General features: G+C 57.9%; 1 protein-coding gene across 6 annotated transcripts in view; it reads right to left on the reverse strand.

Moving 5' to 3' along the window:
* CACNA1A (calcium voltage-gated channel subunit alpha1 A) overlaps positions 1–18,954 on the reverse strand; it is a 249,717-nt gene that overhangs the window by 63,196 nt on the left and 167,567 nt on the right. For all 6 annotated transcript variants that reach the window (XM_075547950.1, XM_075547959.1, XM_075547940.1 and 3 more), the window contains exons 16-22: positions 18,533–18,650; positions 18,324–18,391; positions 14,394–14,500; positions 11,282–12,088; positions 3,617–4,080; positions 2,974–3,112; positions 399–528 (exon numbers count right to left, since the gene is read on the reverse strand). In XM_075547950.1, the coding sequence (XP_075404065.1) occupies positions 399–528; positions 2,974–3,112; positions 3,617–4,080; positions 11,282–12,088; positions 14,394–14,500; positions 18,324–18,391; positions 18,533–18,650 (1,833 nt within the window). The remainder of the gene's footprint in view (positions 1–398; positions 529–2,973; positions 3,113–3,616; positions 4,081–11,281; positions 12,089–14,393; positions 14,501–18,323; positions 18,392–18,532; positions 18,651–18,954) is intronic.

Genomic DNA, 18,954 nt, shown 5'->3' on the forward strand with positions numbered 1-18,954 from the left:
GGGCAGGCCTGGTTTGAGTGATGCGGCTTGCCAGGTCCCTAACCTACTTAGCAGGAGGCAGAGCCTCTCCTCAAGGCGGCCCAGTCAGCTTGCGCAGAACTGGCTGCAGAGGGGACCCCCACCTCCCATGCAGAAGCCCCACATCCCTCAGCTGCTTCCTCCTGCAGGACAGCCCTGCACTTGCCCACTCTGACCGCTAGTTGTCCCTTGCCCTCCAGCGCATCCCTCCCCAGAAGGAGTCCCGCCCGGAGGGTGTGGCCTTGCAGAAGGACCCGGGCGGTTGAAGGGTGCGCAGCCCTGCCCAGAGTTGCCCGCGACCGTGCCCCTCAGCATCTCCTCCACCGCAGCGGCAGGGTGTTGGGCCGTGGTTGGGGGTAGGGGGTGGGGGCGGGACTCACATTGTTCCGGGGCGCGTTGGGTTGCACGGGGTCCTCGGCCGCCAGGGCGATGCTGCTCATGGCGATGACCATGAGGATGCACATCTCAAAATAGCGCAGGTTCAGGATGTAATGGCACAGGCGGCGAAGGCTGGTGGGAGCGGGCAGGCAGAGGTCCACTCAGACCACAGGCTCCCCAACGTGCGCCCAGTACCATCGACGCATGCCTGCCCCCCCCCCCACCACCTGAGGCTCCCCACTAACACTCAACAAAGCATCAAGCTGGTGAGGGCCCTCTCAGGCTCGGGGGCACCAAGAATCAGCTAAGGAAGGAGGAATTCAATAGGCCTCCTTGTCAACCTCCCTTGGGACTGACCGCCGTCACGGCACGGGACCATAACCACCACAGTGACTTTGAAGGAGAGAGGCCTCGGCCAGGAGGACGGACACGGACACGGGCTCACACATCACAACTGTAAGGTGGAGCAGCACTGGGCAGCGTTTTGTCGAGCCGTGCATAGGGTTGCCGTGGGTCGGACCGACTGGACAGCAACTAACAGCATCGTTCTCCAGAGGAGCCCCGCTGGGGTAGTGGGTCATGAGCTGGGCTGCTCACCGCGGGGGTCAGCAGTTTGAAACTACCCGCCACTTTCTTGCTACACCTGTGGAGAGTTCCTGCCTGGGAAACCCACCGGGCAGCTCTCCTCGGTTCAGTAGGGCTGCTATGAGCCGGCAGCGACTCCGTGACAGGGAGTCTTGGTTCCCAAACCACGGTTGCTATGCAAAGCTGTGGCTGAAGTAGATTTTGTCTCACAGTGAGCTGCTCGTGGTAAGGCTATGAAGTTCGACCTCACCAGTGGATCCGGGGGCACAAGACGAGGCTTTCTGTTCTCATGAAGATACACAACCCCGAAAGCCCACAGTGGCAGTTCTACTCTGTTCCTACTCTGTTCTATAGGATTGCGAGGCATCGGAATTGACACACGCTGAAAGTGTGTGTGTGAGACCTTGGATAAATTCCGGAGCCCCTCTGGGCCTCAGGGCCCACATCTATGAAAAGGCTATGAGAACACAGCTTACCTCACAGGGATGTGGGGATTAAAAATAAGGGGCTTAAAAAAAGAATCCCCCCCTGGGGTGTGAGGGGCGATGCTGGGAGAGTGGAGGGTGAGTGGGTTGGAAAGGGGGAACTGATGACAGGGATCCGCATGTGATCTCCTCCCTGGGAGATGGACGGCAGAGAAGGGGTGGGGGGAGGGAGACTCTGAATAGGGCAAGATATGACAAAATAACAATCTATAAATTATCAAGGACTCATGAGGGAGGGGGGAGCGGAGAGGGAGGGGGAAAAAAAGAGGACCTGATGCAAAGGGCTTAAGTGGAGAGCAAATGCTTTGAGAATGATTGGGGCAAAGAATGTACAGATGTGCTTTATACAATTGATGTATGTATATGTGTGGATTGTGATAAGAGTTGTATGAGCCCCTAATAAAATGTAAAAAAAGAAAGGAAAAAAAATGATTAGGGCAAAGAATGTACAGATGTGCTTTATACAATTGATGTATGTATATGTATGGATTGTGATAAGAGTTGTATGAGCCCCTAATAAAATGTTTTAACAAAAAAAGAAAAAAAGAAGAAAAAAAAGAAAATTGTTACCTCAATCCCATTTGTTAATGTAAATACAAAACTCAGCAGTTGATTAAAAGAAAAATAAATTAAAAAAAGAACCCACCGGCACCCCCAAAAAATGAGGGTCCGTGTTACTCACTCACTGCCAATGAGTTGATTTCGACTCACGGGGACCCCATAGGACAGGGTAAACCTGCCCCGGTGGGTTTCTGAGACTAACTTTTTATGGGAGTAGAAAGTTCCGTCTTTCTCCCTGGGAGCGGCTGGTGGTTTTGAACCGCTGACCTTGCAGTAAGCAGCCCAACGTGTAACCACCACCCCACTGGGGCTCCTGTCGTGGCGGAGAAGGGCTTCTCTAATAAAAAAAGAAGCCAAACGAGCTGAAAAAGCCAAGGCACAGGGCCTGCTTCTTCCAAGAGGCAGGTGAGAGGCAGCAGTTGGCTCCCAGCTTATTCTGTCCCTGGAAGAATTTTGAGGACCCAGAGCTTCGAGAAATACTCCTGGTAAAACCCAACCGCCTTGGAGGACACATGGGGTAAATTCTCCTCGAATCCAACACTCCTGGCTCCGGAGGCTCTCCACAGACAGCCAGGGGACCCAGAGAGGACCTGCCCAGAATGCAGAGCCCTGAGAACGGCGGCAGGGGCAGAGAGCCTGGGGCTCTGGGCCACCCTGCACAGTTGTGCCGGTTGGGCACTGCCCACGGTGGCCATTTTTAAGGCGTGTCCCCCACAGCACAGGCAGCATAGACTTGGGACCATGGCTTTTTGTGTGTGTGTGGCTGTTGTCAGGAAGGGGTCCTTTCCTACCAACTCAGGGTATCAAGTTTTCCATCCGATGAGGAAGGGGGGGGTGTCTTTGCCTAACTCTCTTCAAGGTCCCCCAGGATCTAATGATGGTCATGCCTGGCCTGCCTTCACCGCTGCAGCAGGAGCCCTGTGCCCTGGCCCCAGGTCACACTCACGGGTTGGTGGTGGAGAGGATAAACATGGAGCTGTAGGGGGGCATGGGCTTGGGGCCGTCTTCTCCGGGGTCATCCTCCTCCTCCTCCTTCTTCTCTTCCTCCTTTTTTGGCAGTGGGTCTGGGTTGGCATTTTTGTTCACTGTGGGGATAAGAACCAACCTAGAGGCCCTCCTCTGTGAGTTCCCACAAGCCTCTGCGAGCCTGCCCACACCCCACTCCCAACTATGTGCCAGGCATCCTATTACGTCGTCGGATGGTCACGGGACTCGCTGAGGTTGGTACTTCTATTGCTTCCAGGATACAGAGGTGGAAACGGAGCCACAGAGAGGGAAAGTGACTTTTGCAAGGTCTCATGGCCAGGAGGTGGCAGAGCCTGTGGGAGTCACAGATCCTCCTCCATCCCAGGTGACCTTCACCTGTCACTTGGGGACAGGTGGAGCGAGTCCCAATAGACCCACTTTACAGAGGGCAGCAGTGAGTTCCTCCACGGTCTGAGTGCAGGGGTCCCACCCTCCTCCCACCATGAGTTACCTCTCCCCTGACTGGCCCCACTGGCCTCTGAGCCCAGGTAGCCTGGCTCCAGAGGTGTGGGGTCCCTGCCCACCTGGCTGTGTGCAAGGGCGTGTGTGTGTGTGGGTCTCACCTTGGACGACAGTGTGGTTGAGGGGGGCTGGGCAGGCGGGGGGGATGTCCACCGCAGTGTGGTCGGGCTTCCTGGCAGTCTTAGCTGAGTTGGTTTGGGCGCTGCTGGGGTTGGTGACGATAAGGCTGTTCTCGGGGTTTTTTGGGGGGCCAGGGTTGGACGGGTTCCCAGGGTTGTTGGGCGTCCGGCGGCTGGCGGCATTCTGGGGGTTGGTGGCCGTGGCAGGTGGGGCCGGCGTGGGCCCAGGGTCGGTGCTGTTGCCCATCTTGGCTGGGCTCTGGGGCAGGCCGGTGTGGCCCAAGCTGTCGTGGGGATTGGCAGACTCCGCGGTGGCCAGCTTGTTGTTCTTCATGTTGTCGATGTCCTCGGCCAGCGGTGGGTCTTGGCGGCCCAGGTCCTGCTGGATCGGCCGGGTGGTTGACAGGTTGGGGCCCGACACGGGAACCCCGGAGCCCTGGTTCTCTCTGCGGAAGGCAGACCGATGAAAAAGACCCAACAGCTGTTTTAGGGTGATAGAGAGTGGGCTTCTGGGTGCTGCCTAAGCCCACCATTAAGGGGTTCAGCCAGCACACCAGGAGCCGGGCCCTCAAAGGATCCAGTGTTGGTGCAATGGGAGCCCCAATCAGTCTTATTTAGAGCTCGAGACCTCTAATTGCCAACCTTAAACACCCCCCCACACACACACACGCCCACCCACACAAACTCCCTGCCATCGAGTCAATTCTGACTCACAGCGATTCTATAGGACAGTAAAGAATGCCACTGTTGGTCTCTGAGCCTCATCTTCCTTCCAAAGAGCGGCTGGTGGTTTCAAACTGCTGACCTTGCGGTCACAGCCCAGCATGTACCCATTACACCACAGGGATCTTATATGCCGATGAACTGGTTCTCGTCAATCCTTGTCCTCCTGTTTCTCTCAAGGGTCACCACTGTGAAGGTGGCCCAGACCCAGTGTGGTGGGCCTGGCGGTGAGGCTGGCTCTGGGCCTTGGCCCGAGATGACTGTTTGCTTTCAGACATTCCTTCTGGGCCCCTGGTGCTCCTCCTCCAGGCCCCGGGCTCAGGCCCTGGCAAAGCCTGCTTCCTCCCCAAATGCCAGGGCATCTGTTATCTCTGCGACGCCTCTCCCTGAGGGTTCTGCGGTACAGAACGGCTCCCTGGTTAAGTCTGGTGCTCTTAAAAACCAAAAAACCCAACCCCACTGCCGTTGAGCCGATGCCAACTTGTAGCAATCCCAAAGGACAGGGTAGAACTGCCCCTGTGAATTTCGGAGACTGTCCCTCTGCAGGGGAGTAGAAAGCCCCGCCTTCCTTCCTCCCTCTTAAAGAAGCCCCCAATTCTCTTCCCCAGCCCCAACTTCTCCTGATAATGTATTGTGGGCCGTCCCATGGATTCTGACCCCAGTAGGATGGAGGAGAACCGCCCTGCATGGTTTCCCAGACTGCATCTCACTGGGACTTTTCTCTCGAGGAGCTGCTGGTGGGATTGACCCACAGACATTGGTTTGCAGCTCAGCGCTTAGCTGTTGTGTCACCAGGGCGCCTTCCTCCTTGGGGGAGCTCACGCTTCGTGGGGTTCACCGGGTCCTAAAATCACCCTCATGGGTGGGTGGTCTTGCTACGCCCCCTTTGCCCACTGCCAGGGCCTGTCCTGCTAGCCCCCACCTGACCATGCACCTCTGTCACCAAGCAGGTCGCCATCTCCCAGCATGCTTGGGAGCCCTGGCACTCACCGTGACAGCCAACAGGGCAAGGCCAGCCTTACCAGCGTGAGCTTGTTGCTGCTCCCATTTTACAGGTGAGAAAACCGCGCCCCGGAAAGAGTGAGACTCACTCACTCCCGGCCGCACTCGACGCCCTCACACATTCCAAGAAACCGCTCTGTGGACTCCCACTCACAGCGACCCTAAAGGGCCCAGCAGCTGCTTTCCAGGGCAGTGAACCTGTACAGGAGCCTCATCTGTCTCCCTTAGAGCAGAAGAGGGGGCTGGAACCACCGACCTGGAGGTCAGCAGCCCAACACAGAATCTGCTGCATGCGACAGGGCTCCTTCCTCAGGAAGCAGTTGATGCATTCATTCTCCGTCCAGATCAAGGGCATGAGAACCACAGTCTCCCGCCAGCACCCACAGCACCCACCTGACACGGAAATCAACAAGACCCTTCCCTTCTCGCCCCACCCAAACCGCCCTGGCCTCCCCTCCGAGGTCTCCCTCGGGCTGGGCCAGTGGCATCCGACTCGCTTGGTTTTCCCACTGTAACTGGCAGGGGCCCTCGGTGTTGCATTAGGAGATGGCGAGGTGGTTCGGGCGCTTTGCCCAGGCCCGGAAGGGGGAAGGCCTGGAGCGGTGGGTGTCTCGTGGGGGTTCCACTTTGAAGGGCAGAGACCCACCTGCAATTGAGGCCTGCTGCGTGCCCCTGCAGAGTCAGATGGGCCTCTCTGAGCCTCTGTCCCTCATCTTTAAACTGGAGAGAGGGGGCTCACTGTAGTGCCTTCTCTATGACCAGTGAAGACGTGGGAGCCAGCGTGGGCTCCAAGCCACCCGGTAGCGGTCATCTCCAGCCGGTTACTCTGCCTCCATTTCTCCACCAGGGGGAGCACCACCTCTGCCAGTCTCTAAGGAGGACCCACTGCGGTCCTCTGTGGAATCTGACTCACAGTGACCAGCAGGACACAGGCCACCTGACCCCTGGTGGCGAGTGCTTAATCATACCGCTAGGGATCTTGCTGTGTGAGCCAAAAGCAAATCAAACTCAGCCACCGAGTCAACTCATATCTACCCTATAGGATGGGGTAGAACTGCCCCTTGTGAGTTTCAGAGACTGTAACTATGGGAGTGGAAAGCCCCGACTACCTCCCACAGAATGGCTGGTGGCTTCGAACTGTTGACCTTGTGGCTAGCAGCCCAACTTGTAACCACTGCAGCCCCTCTTGCTCTGGGAGGCGCCGAGGATGTTACTACGCCAAGAGCAACTGAGAACGACTCCCAGGTCTGGACTCCTCAAGGCAGGAGACCTGCTGGGTTCAGATACTTGCTTGAGACCCATCACCCCTTTCTGCCTCCCAGTCTCTCCCTTGTGGAAGGATGTCTCCGCCATGTCCACCCCACCCTTGCATGTGGGAAGCAACGACTTTTTCTTTCCCCTGCTAGTTTCCAGGCTCACAGACAAGACAGGGCCTTTGCCCCAGATGGGCCAGACCCAGTAACTCAGTCATATTGGAGCTAGAGATGGTTTGGAAGATGAGATTTGGGACTTTGGAACAGAAGCTGTGGTAACGGAAGACTCTAGAGCAGGGGTCCTCAGACTTTTTAAACAGGGGGCCAGTTCACTGTCCCTCAGACCCATTGGAGGGCCGGACTATAGTTAGGAAAAAAAACTATGAACAAATTCCTATGCACACTGCACATATCTAATTTTAAGTAAAAAACAAAAGTGGGGAAAAACACCTGGAGGGCCAGATAAATGTCCTTGGTGGGCCGCATGTGGCCCGCTGGCTGTAGTTTGAAGACCCCTGATTTGGAAGATGAGATCTGGACTTTGGAATGGAGGCTGTGGTAACGGAAGACTCTAGAGGATGGTGGGATGAGGTGCAGGTGTTCCGTGCGTGGGACAGACAGGAGGGTCGGGAGGGCCGAGGGGCGGCAAACAGTGCCCAAGCCCTGGTATTTTCCATGGCCTCGTATGCGTGTGAAAGTTGGACATTGAGTAAGAAAGACCTAAGGAGAATCGATGCATTGGAAGTCTGGCGCTGGTGACAAATATGAAGAATGCCACTGAATCGATACAGTGGCTGCAGCCCCCACCCATTCCGCTGAAACACAATATCAATGATGAGGATGGTGAGGGGCCGGGACTTGTTCTGGTTACATCGGGTCGCTGTGAGTTGGAACCGACTCAAAGAGCAAGTCACAACTAATAACAACAACAGTGATAGCAACGGTGACTAGTGTGTGTGTGTGCCGACGCTTTCTTTCAAAATCTCCTCAATAGTCTCCCCCCGCCCCGAGGGGACTTAAAGGCCGTCCCGTCCTGCCCCCCCGCCCCCAGCCCCATCACTGCCCCTTCAATCTCACTCTCGGCTGCCATTCTGTCTGAACCCTGGCCTCCTGGTAGTCCTCCTCTGTGCCATTGTCGGTGGCAGCTCAGCGCCTCTGTACCTGCTGTTCTCGGCCGGGCGCTCGGCTCCAGTCTTTCAGAAGCCTGCCTCCAGGCCGAGGTCTGGGCGCAGCATCGTGCGCTATTTCTCAGAGAGCCCGGATGACATCTCCCTGGCAGCACCAACTCTGAGGGATGGTCTTTAAGGCCATCAGCACGATAGCCAGTGGCCATCAAGTCCACCCAACTCATGCCCACCCCCTCACCCAGGTGGGTCAGAGTTAGAGCTGTGTTCCACGGGGTCTTCAATGCTAACGCTGCCCAAATGAGTCGCCAGGACTTTCTTCCGTGGCATATCCGGATGGACTTGACCCGTTGGCCTCTCAGAAAGCAGTGGAACACGTTGAGTCCCGGGTCCAGGCCCATCAGGGACTCTGGTAGGCCTTCAAGCAACACTCACTGGACGAAAGAACAAGGCCAGAGAGGAGACCCCCAACTAGGGCTAAGCTAGAGCCCCCAGAGGCTTGGAAGAGGCTTAGAGACAAGGATGACGCGACTTTGTCCTACCTACTTTGGACAAGTTTTCAGGAGAGACCAATCCCTGGGGAAGGATGTGGTGCCCAGTCAAGTGGAAGGGCAGCAAAAGAGAGGCAGGCCCTCAAGGAGATGGGTGGACACGATGGTTGCATCGATGGGCGCAGGCAGAGGAACCACTGTGAGGGCGACACAGGACTGGGCAGGGGTTCCTTCTGTTGTGCAGGAGGTCGCTGTGGGTCAGAACCGACTCAAGGGCACCTAGCAACCACACCACACTCAGAGGCTGCGTGTGGACACCGAAGAGCGCAGCTTTGCTGGTGTGCAGAACGTTTTCAGGGGCCAATTCCTCAGGAGCGGACAGCCTATGCCTTCCCCGTAAACCATCCCTTCAGGAGATGGATGGACGCCGGGGCTGCAATGATGGGCTCAAAGGTAAGAACAATGAACTCGAAGGCGCCCAACAGCCATCACGGTGCAACGATCACTCACTGGCCTGCTAACCGCCAGGTCAGTGATTCTGACCCACCGGCTGCTCCGTGGCAGAAAGATGAGGCTCTTGTCTCCTATAAAGATTTAGTCTTGGAAATCCTCAATAGGGTTGCTATGAGTCAGAATCGACGCGATGGCAGCTGGTGATGACACTCTAGGAGGCGCTCTGGCGATGCATGGTTAAGCGCTTGGCTGCTAGCGGAAAGGGCAGTGGTTTAAACCCACCGGCTGCTCCGTGGGAGAAAGATGAGGCAGCCTGCTTCCATAAAAGTGGCAGTTTTGGAAAGCATGGGGGGAAGTCCTACAAATGCACGTGGGAGTAACAGGCTTGGCTTTGTGACCAACACACTGATAGGGGGACGTTGTGGCTTTTACCTTCCATGACTTTCCAAGGCTCCTCTGGGTGGTGACAGACCTGCTCTCGTTGATCTGAGCTTCCGTCTTTCACCTTGGCAATACTTATGGGCCCCAAATATTTGGGAATGATATTTTCTTTTTTATCTATTTATCTATCTATCTATCTATCTATCTATCTATCTATCTATCTATCTATCTATCTATCTATCTATGGAATGATAGTTTCAAATATATATATATTTAAATACCATGTTTTCCTGGGATTGAACTCCTGGGCAAAGTGTTGGAAGGCTGGGCTGTTTCTGATGAAGCCCCACCAGGAGGCTTGGGCGGTTTCGCCCCACCTCAAGGGTCCCACCCGCGTGTCGTTGGAGTTGTCCCCCATAGCCCCCAGCAGCAGTGACCTGCTGCGTTTGTGGTGACTGTGTACAGGTGCCTGTGCCACGATGGCTCTGCCCTGTCCTTTAGAGTGTCCCACTCAGGGCCTCAGGCTCCACCCCACCCGCCCAGTCAGAAGGTGCGTTTTAATCTCCCGGGGATTCGTGCTCCTGTATGAGACGTGCTGACCCAGTGGCCGTGTCCCATAACAGAACCATGTGCACACATCATTCCTGAAAGACCCTGGTGGTGGACTGGTTAGGCGCCCCGGCTGCGAAGGGAAAGGTGGGCAATTTGAACCCACTAGTCCGCTTCTCAGGAGATGGCTGGGGCAGACTCGGAAACCCCAGGGGCAGCTCTGCCCTGTCTGATCAGCTCACTGTGGTGGGAATGGGCAGGATGGCAGCGTGTTGGTGTGACAGTACAAGGAGGGTCCGAGGGCAGCCAGCCATGAGTCCCTAAAGGCACAGCACCGCCTTGACCAGGTGACTTGCTCGGCCCTATCTGTTCAGTCAGGCGCCTTGGCGGCATTATGGTTGGGCTGTTACCCACCAGCCACCCTGTGGGGCAAAGACGAGGCTCTCTTGCTCTCCTAAAGATCCACAGCCTTGCAAGCCCCCCGGGGGCAGTTCTACTCCATCCTATAGGCTGGCCAGGAGTGGGGATCGACTCCATGGCAGTGAGCTTAGAGTTTTCAGGAGCTGTCGGGGTACTATCGGACTTTCTAAGGCGTGCTACTGAATGGTGGTCTGAAAAAGGGGCTGGCTGATGGCACAGCAGCACTGGCAGGAAGGACCCTCTCCCAAATGTCCTGAGCCGTTTCCCTGAACAATACTCGAGACTCTAGATCGCATACAAGGATGGTTGGCTCAATACGAGGAAAAAGACCCGATGACAGGTACCCAGTCCCCTCCCGAGTCCTAGGTATGACCTGCCTCACGGCAACTTCCCCAATCACTCACAGCCGGCGAGGCCATTTCCACACACATCATTCAGCCCTGGGGTTGGCAGTTTGAAACCACCAGCCGCTCTGAGGGCATCAGAGGAGGCTTTCTGTTACCCACTGTCTGATAGGGTCACTATGACTTGGATGACCTGGCAGGCCATTTTGTAGGTGAGGAAGCAGAAGCCGGGAGATCTGGAGTCACTCGCCTCAGAGCACACAGCATTCAAAGGGCTGAGCAAATGGGAGGACCTCAGCCCAGTGCCATCTCCCTCTGGTCTGGGAGTCAATAAGGACTCACAAGGACGCTAGTGGACGCCAATGGAATGAGGGGAGGGGGGAGGGGCAGGGGGAGGAGACTGGGGGCAAATTGTCCTGTAAGATTTCCTGAGAGAGTAGCTGTCATTGGGTTTGAACTGCCCACCTTGTAGCTAGCCGCCAGGTGCTTTAACCGCTGCGCCACAGGGCACCACTCATTAGATGTGTGGCCCGGGGCGGGGGTGGTGGGGGAGGAAGGGGGGCGAACACTCAGTTTTCTCATCTGTGCGATGGGCACTGGTGCTAACTAAGGGTGCTGGAATCGCTCCGTCGGGTGGAGAATGTGCTTAGTGGAGCGCCAGGTACACAGCAGGCGCCACGTGGCTTCCCGGTAACACTCGAAAGGCTCACTGCCAGCGACGACCCAATAGGACAGGGTAGAACCGTCCCCGTGGGTCTCCGAGGCTGTCACTCTCTCAGGGGTCAGAAAGCCTCAACTTGCTCCTGTGGGGCGGTGGGCGGTTTCGAACTGGGGACCTCGAGAGTAGCAGGCAAACACGGAATCCCTCCGCCAGTGGGGGGTTTTTTCCGTGGGTCTCCGCACTTACTTCCTCCGCCGGTGCCGGCGCTCCTTGTCGTCCCTGCGCGTGTCCGCGTCATATCCCGGCGGGGGGCCGTGGCGGTGGCGCCGTCTCCGCTCGCCGCCATCGGGCGCCTCGCCCTCGGCCTCTCCGCTGCGGGCCGGCCGGCTGCCGTCGCGGTGCCGCGCCCTCCGCTCGGCCTTCTCCTCCTGGCCCTCCTCCCCGGGCCGCCGGTGGGGCCGGTGCCTGCGGGGCTCCCCGTCGGCGCCCGTGCGGGGCGAGCCGCTGCGGCTCTCCCGGGGGGGCCCCTGGCGGTGGGGGTGCCTCCGGTGGGCATCCGAGACCTTGCCCCGCTCGGCCTCGCCCTCCCAGAAGCCGGGCTGCTCTGGGCCCTCTCGGGGGTGGTGGTCCGACTCGCGGCCGTAAGGACCCTCCCGGCCCAGCTCGGCCTCCTGGCTGCCCGCCCAGGGCCTCCGAGCGTCCAGGGCCCCCGGGCCGCTGGGGTCCCGGGCCCGGTCGTGGTAGCGGGCCTGTTTTCGGAGGAAGTCCTCGGCGCGCTGCTGGCCGAGGCGCTGGTCCACCGTGGGCTCGGCGGCGCGGCTCTTGTTGGTGTTGTTGTTGCGGTTCGCCTGGGGGTCGACCACCAGCGGCCGGTCCAGGTGAGTCTTCATGTCGGGCCGCAGGTGCCGGGCGTAGGTGGCCTTCCACCGCTCGTCGGGGTCCAGCTCGTTGTACAGGGCCTCGCGGCTGGCCAGCAGGTTCTGTTTGCGCATCTCGCTGGTCCGCTGCTCCCACACGGACTTGGACGTCTTCTGATTCTTCTGTTGTTCCTTTCTGCAAGGGAGGGAGGGGGTTGGGGGAGCGGGAGGGGTCAGTCCAGGTGGCCTCTTGGGCCAGCCGGGCACCCTCGTCTGGCAGATCAGGCATCTCAGTCCGGGTGGGTGTCTCCCCCTGACGGGTTACCTCTTGGCCTTGGCTAAGCACCTGCCCTCGGTCAAGTCCCTTCCCGCCTCCCCCCTTCTCTCTGAAGGGTGTCAGCCAACGCACCAACTCCTGGGGGCAGCTTTGATGCCTAACATCGTTGAACCATTAGCATGGTCAGTCGTCATGGGCTCTGGCCTGGAGCAGGTTCCAGAAGCCCAGGCCTCAGGGACCTCCACAGTTCCGGACCCGCGGAGGTCTGGGGTCTGCAGGGAGAGGCCACACAGCCAGAGGACATCTGGGGGGCGGGGCCTAGGCACGACTAAGTGCCAAGCAGCCCGCGTGCGCTTCCTGCCATTAAACTTGGCTGCCTGGGAACGTGCCTTCCCAGAATCTCTCCTTTCACCATAGGAGGGGCCGTCCTCCCCTCTATGCCCCTCCCCCAGGGCCCTGCCGCGTGCACCACCCCGGGGGCCCACCAACAATGGCACGGTTCTGGCCACCGGTGTCCGTGAACTTCCCTGGAAGCAAGATACCTGGACTCTCTCCATCTCAACACTCACACCAGAGCCATCAGCAAACCCTGTCAGCTCCACCGTCACCATCTGCTACGTCACTATCCAGCTACTTCCCATCACTTCCTGGGCCTCCGCTCGGGGACCATCCCCTGCTACCTCATTCCTAGGGATGCCTCAGTCTTGAGCCCCAGTTCCTGCCTCACCCCACGCACTCACGCACGCACGCCGTTCCCATCTCTGGCCACGAGGGAGCGCCCGCAAACACCTGCTTCCGTACATCCCTCCGCTCCTCAGAGCCCTCCCTGGCTCCCACCTCACAGTAAAAGCCCCGGCCAGTCCTGCAGCCCTGCACCCACCACCTACCTCTACAACCTGCCTCTTCACCTCATCCCTCCCTCCCACCTGTCCACTCTCTGGCCTCACTGGCTTCCTCCTGTGTGACGTAATGGTAAGACCAGGGAGCTTCAGAAAGTTTGGGGAAAATTCCGTTATCCCCCAATTCCATTTTCCTCGTGAACTTGTTGAAGCCCTTTCATATTTCCACCCAGGGCCTTTGGGTGTGTTACTCCCTCTCCCCATGAAGCTCTTCCTTTGGAGCCTTCCTGCATCCCCACTGCCCCAGGGCTCCCCGCTCCCCTCCTTCAGGCCCTGTCCTCTTCTCAGCAAGGCTGTCTCTGATAATTCTTCCCACCCAGCACTCCCCATGTCCTTCCCTGTGCTAATTCTCTCTGGCTCTATCGCCTTCTAACACAGCGTGGATCATATTTGTTTATCTGGCTTCTTGTCCATCTCCTGGATCAGTATGCCAGCTACACAGAGGTGGGGTTCTCCTCTTGTTAGCGTCGGATCCCTCACAGCTACAACAGTGCCTGGCATGTTGGCTGCCATTGAGGTCTCTTCTGAGTCAAGGAGACTCCATGAGAATGGAATGGAATGCCGCCTGGGGCCTGCACCATCCCCACGGCTAACTGGGGACTGGACAATTGCAAAAGCGAGGGTTTTGGAAATAGTCCCTGCCTGGCATTTGCACACTGCTGTCAAGTCCATTTCGACTCACACTGGCCCTGCGTGGACAGAGAACTGCCCCCTAAAGTGTCTGTCTTTGTGAGAACCGATGGCTTCGTCTTTCATCTGCCAGAAAGCAGCTGCTGGGCTTAAACACCAGTTTTCTGGTTAGGAGCCCAAGGCTTAACCTGTTGTGCCATGTAAACACATACAAACCAAAAAAACCAAACTCACTGCCAGTGAGCCAACCCTGACTCGTGGCAGTCCTGTAGGACTGGTAGAACCACCCCCACCTCCCGTGGGTTTCTGAGATCGCAACTCTTGAAGCACATAGTAGGTGCTTTTAAAAAAAACCCACTGGCATCAAGTCCAGTCCGACCCCTGGTCACCTTACAGGACAGAGTAGAATTGCTCCATAGGGCTTCCGAGGCCATAATCCTATGGGAGCAGATTTGCCAGGTCTTTCCTCTCATGGAGTGGCTGGTGGATTCCAACCACTGGCCTTTGGTCCCTTGAGTGTTGAACTGCTGTACCACCAGGGCTCCTTATAGATGCTTAACAGTGTTTATCAAGTGGAAGCAGGTGGGAAGGTAGAGGTACCTCTTCCTAAGGCTTAACCTTGTCAGGAACCCCCACCCCCAAATCCTTGATGGGGAGGCCGAGGGGCGGCAGCCTCCTGGGCCAGGGGCACTTACACAGCTATGGACATGTTGGCCGCGGACAGAGGACTCACTTCTGCCACCTCCTTGGCTTTCTGGAGGGCAAGTTTTTGGTTGGCTGCCTCTTCTTCTTCTTGTTCATCCTGAAAGGCACACGGGATCCCTGTTCACAAACCACGAACTAGGCCTGGGACCTCACCTCTGGGGGACCAGGGGCAACATCTGGAATGCTTACACAGGCTTGGCCGGGTATTGAGCCATTGGGATGGGGCTAGCCTGGCTCGGGTGCCGGCTAAGCGTACTGCTAACCACTTGGTGGACAGGCTCCTGGCTAACCCTCTTTTTACCCGCAGCCCAAAGACAGCAAAAGGAAACCGAAACCATTGCCCTTCCCTCAGGGAGGAGATTTGCATGTAAAGAGCTGGCATTCACCTTGTTTTCGAGGCTGTCTGAGCCATCAGAACCAAGACCTCTCTCTCTCTCTCTCTCTCTCTCTCTCACACACACACACACACACACACACACACACACACACCCCTACTAGCTGTCTGAGCAATCCAAACCAAGACCTCTCTCTCTCTCTCTCTCTCTCTCTCTCTCTCTCTCACACACACACACACACACACACACACACACACACACACACACTACTAGCCCCCACACATGGAAAAGCCTACCCCATGCACGCCTACAGCCCCACCTACTTCCCAAAGGAGAAACCGGAGAGACCCTTAAAGCCCTAACCCCCTGGGGGGGGCAGGGACTGTTGGCCCTCGGGCCATAGGCCTATTCAGGTGGCAGGCTCCCTGGGTAGCTTCCAAGGGTGAAAGAGGTTTAAAAAATACATCCAGAAAAAGACGTGTTTTCTTTTTCTTTTTGTGGGTGTGTGTGATTTTTAATCCATCTTCATCCTTCATGCAAGGCTTCATTCGCAAGCCAGAAAAAACCAACCAAGGAGAAGCAAAGGAAAACAAGGAGGAGCGGGACAAAAGGAGCTGGCTCCTAAAGAAAACCCTGCAGTTGCGGGGCACCTCCCCCTGAGACTGGGGGCGGGAAGTGACCTTACCACCTCCGAAATGGGCAGATCCAGGCCCTCTCAGCGACCACTCAGAGATGGCACCTGGCCAGCCGCCTGCTCCCACACCCCTTTCCCCTGCCTGGCACTTCTCAAGAGCGTGGTCCCCGGACCACCTGCTCTCAGATCTCTGGGCCTCCCTTCCAAAGGGCCTACAGAGGGCTGGACCTCGGAGCCTACATTTCTGACAAGTTCCCGGGTAAGTGTGCAACACACTTGAAACATCAGCTCCAGACCCACACAGCCTGGGTTCAAACCCCAGCTCCGCCACCAATTAGCTGTGTGCCCCTGGGCAAGTCACTTAGTCTTTCTGAACCTCAACGTGCTCATCTATAATATTAATTCCCTTCCCATTCAGACCTTACAGCTGCCCTGGTGGTATAGTGCTTATGCATTGGCCTGCTAACCATCAGGTCAGCAGTTTGAAACCACCAGCCGATCATTTGGAGAAAGAGGAGGCTTTCTGCTCCCCTCAAGAGTGACAGTCTCAGAAACCCACAGGGGCAGTCCTATCCTGTCCTGCATGGTCACTATGGGTCAGAACCGATTGGATGGTAGTGAGTGCGGTTTTGGTTTCACCCCTCACAGGCAGGCGGACAGGCTGTTTGTAGGTTCACAATGGATCCTGTTTCTCATTTGCCTCTCAGCCCCACCAGGGTTTGTTTCATTCGGGGCTGGGTCCCTAGTGCCGAGAGCTGTGTCTGACGCACAGTAGGGGCTCAATAAATGTCTGTCCAATGAACACGTGAGCCTGTAAAACGGGGCTCAGGGAACGTGTCTCCTGGGGCCAATACGATGAAAACATGTCAGGGGCCCAGCAGGGTGCCTGCCTCCCTGCCCCCCCCTCCCCCCGCCATGTCCGTGGAGTGTTTGTGGAAGGCCTGTGGACAGATGGGGGGTGGGGGGAGATGGTCCACACCTCACAGGAGGGAAGTGAATTGACCTTCCTCCCTCCACAGGGCCCCCTCCAGGACAGGCTCTGGGAATGTGGGTCAGCCCTGGCGCCTCCTCTCCCGAGGCTGTGGGCTTGTGGCGGTGGACATTTCCGATCCTCCCCACTCAGAGCTGGGCCGGGAAACTCTGTCCCTGCCAGAGCCAACAGATGGTGGGCTGGCAGCCGTCTGCTGGGCTACGCGCAGCTCCACGAATGTGCCCTGAACATCTTGAAGCAATGGATTCTGGCCGCAGAGTTGAGGAAGGGAGGGAGGGAGGAAGAGGGCGGGAGAGCCCCTGCCTGCTTGCTTCCATGCCCTGGGGGGAGGGTGGGGGCAGGAGTCAGAAAGAGGCGAAGGCTGGGCCATGCCAGCTGCACCTACAGGGGTACATTTCTGGTGCCCTGGACACAGGGGATGGGACCCTGCTGGTCTCCTTGCTCTGGTGCCTTTATGCAGTGTAAATCACAAGGCAGTGGGCTGGAAAGCCAAGTGGCTTGCCTGAAGTGGTCCTGGCTCCCCGGAGCTCCAGGATGCCTTAAAGGGGCACCTGACACCTGGGTCCATCTCGCTGATGATGAACACCAGCTGGCTGCTCTGTCTTTGGGACCCTGTTCCCTCTGCCCTGCCCTGTGAGGTTCCCGTCTCCACCCTTCAGATTCCCACTCTGACAGGGGATGGCACCTGGCCAGGCACCTGCTCCCATGCCCCTTCCGTCTCCTGGCACTTCTCAGAGCAGCCAGCAACCTGAGACCACCTGGCCTCAGATCTCTGGGCCTGCACGTGGCTGTTGGGTAGGTCAGTTAACCTCTCGAGGCCTCGGTTTCCCCTTCTGCGTGATGAGGGTAACAGTAATCTGCCATCACGCAGGTCTATGAGGGAAACAACCCTAAACTTCCTGCCATCTGGCTCACAGCACCCCTGCAGGACAGGGTAGAACTGCACCCGGAGGTGGCTGCGAACTGTCACTCTTTACCGGAGTAGATAGCCTCCCTCATCTTTCCTCCATGGCCGCCCGGGGGTGGGGGTGTGGGTCTTCTAGTTGGGTCAGTAGCCCAACATGTAACCACACCGCCAAAAAGTGCCTCTGCATTTGCTACTGTTGCTCAGATGAAAGCTGGCTGGGTAGAGGAGTAGAGGGCTTGGGCTTGGGAGCCGGGGTTCAAATCCGGGCTCCCCCTTGACCACGTCTCATCCCGATCCCAGCTCCTCGCGAGTGGCTGACAGAGTCTGCCTTGATTGAGCACTTCCTGTGCACAAAACACAGTGCTGAGCCCACTCACTACATGCTCTATCAGGGGTGACCCTTCCTCTCGGCGCCCCAGCTCCTCCTCGCTGCAAAAGGGTGACAGCGGTACTTTCTGGGTGGCCTGCGCCACATGTTTGCCATGGTGCTTAGTGGCACCCAAAGCATCATGACAGCTACGCTGCCACAACTCAGGAGTGAAGCCCTTAGGGCCCCCCAGCACACAGCAGGCCAGCCAGCCCTTGGTGGGTCTTCTGTCACCTGCCCCCAGCCGCTCACTGTCTCCCAGGAGGCGGACATGGGTGGGCAGGCGGCAGGAGAGAGACTGGGCACTGCTTGCCTGCTCTGATCTGTACTCTGCGTGGTGCCTGTGGGCCCTTTTCTTCGTGGGCTCCAGTTCGGGCTGGGCCTCATACACCACCCCTCCCCCGACTTCCAGGGCTAGGGTGGTGGCAGCATCTCTGTTGCTAGCAGAGGTGGGGAGTGACATCACCCTGGATCGTGCCCCCTCCCCGCAGCTTTGGGAACAGACCCCTCAGCCAACACCAGCGGAGCAAGCCATCTGTTTCCTGCAGGGACTCCGAGGTCCCCTCCCTCCTGCCCTCCCTCTGCTGGTGGAGCAGAAGCCCCGCCCTCCCTCCCGCCACGCCTTCCGGATCTGCCCGGAGCAGGTGGCAACAGTTGCCAGAGAAGCCGTCTCCCACTGCGTCCACCTTAGTGAGCTCCTGGGCATTGGCCAGGTTGTCCACTGCGATGGCCAGGAACACGTTCAGGAGGGTGTCTGCAGACGTCAGAGTCAGGAGAACTGCCAATGCTGGTGCCTGGGGCCCCGGGGGTATCCGCCGGTCCCCTCCCCTCCTCTCCCCTCCTCTCCCCTCCCCTCGCCAACCCCTCCCCCGACACGCCCCCCGGCAGAGGATACAGTTCCCGAAGAGCGTGAGCACGATGAAGTAGATGGAATACACCATGCCGCCCTGCACGCCCCCGTGCGACTTGATGCCGTCGTACATGACCTCGTTCCAGTCCTCGCCCGTCAGGATCTGAAGGGCGAGAGAAAGACACACAGCCAACGCCCCCCTCAGCTGCCACCCCGCGGAGTCCCTGGCTGCACAGCTGGGAACAGTCCCTGGAGTCATGGCTCCCTGCTGCCCGGCTGTAGGGGGGCAGTGAGACGTCAGCTCCCCTGGGCTGCTTCTCAGAGGTCTTACTCTGTGGCGGAAGGGAAGCGCATCCCGGTAACTCGGCATTCCCCATGTGATGTAGGACTAGGAGACTTAGGGGTTTACCGTTTACATTCACCCTGGGGATGAGCTACAATCGCTACCATAGCACAGGGGCACTTTG

This window comes from Tenrec ecaudatus, chromosome 1 (assembly GCF_050624435.1).
Source record: "Tenrec ecaudatus isolate mTenEca1 chromosome 1, mTenEca1.hap1, whole genome shotgun sequence".
Lineage (NCBI taxonomy): Eukaryota > Metazoa > Chordata > Mammalia > Afrosoricida > Tenrecidae > Tenrec > Tenrec ecaudatus.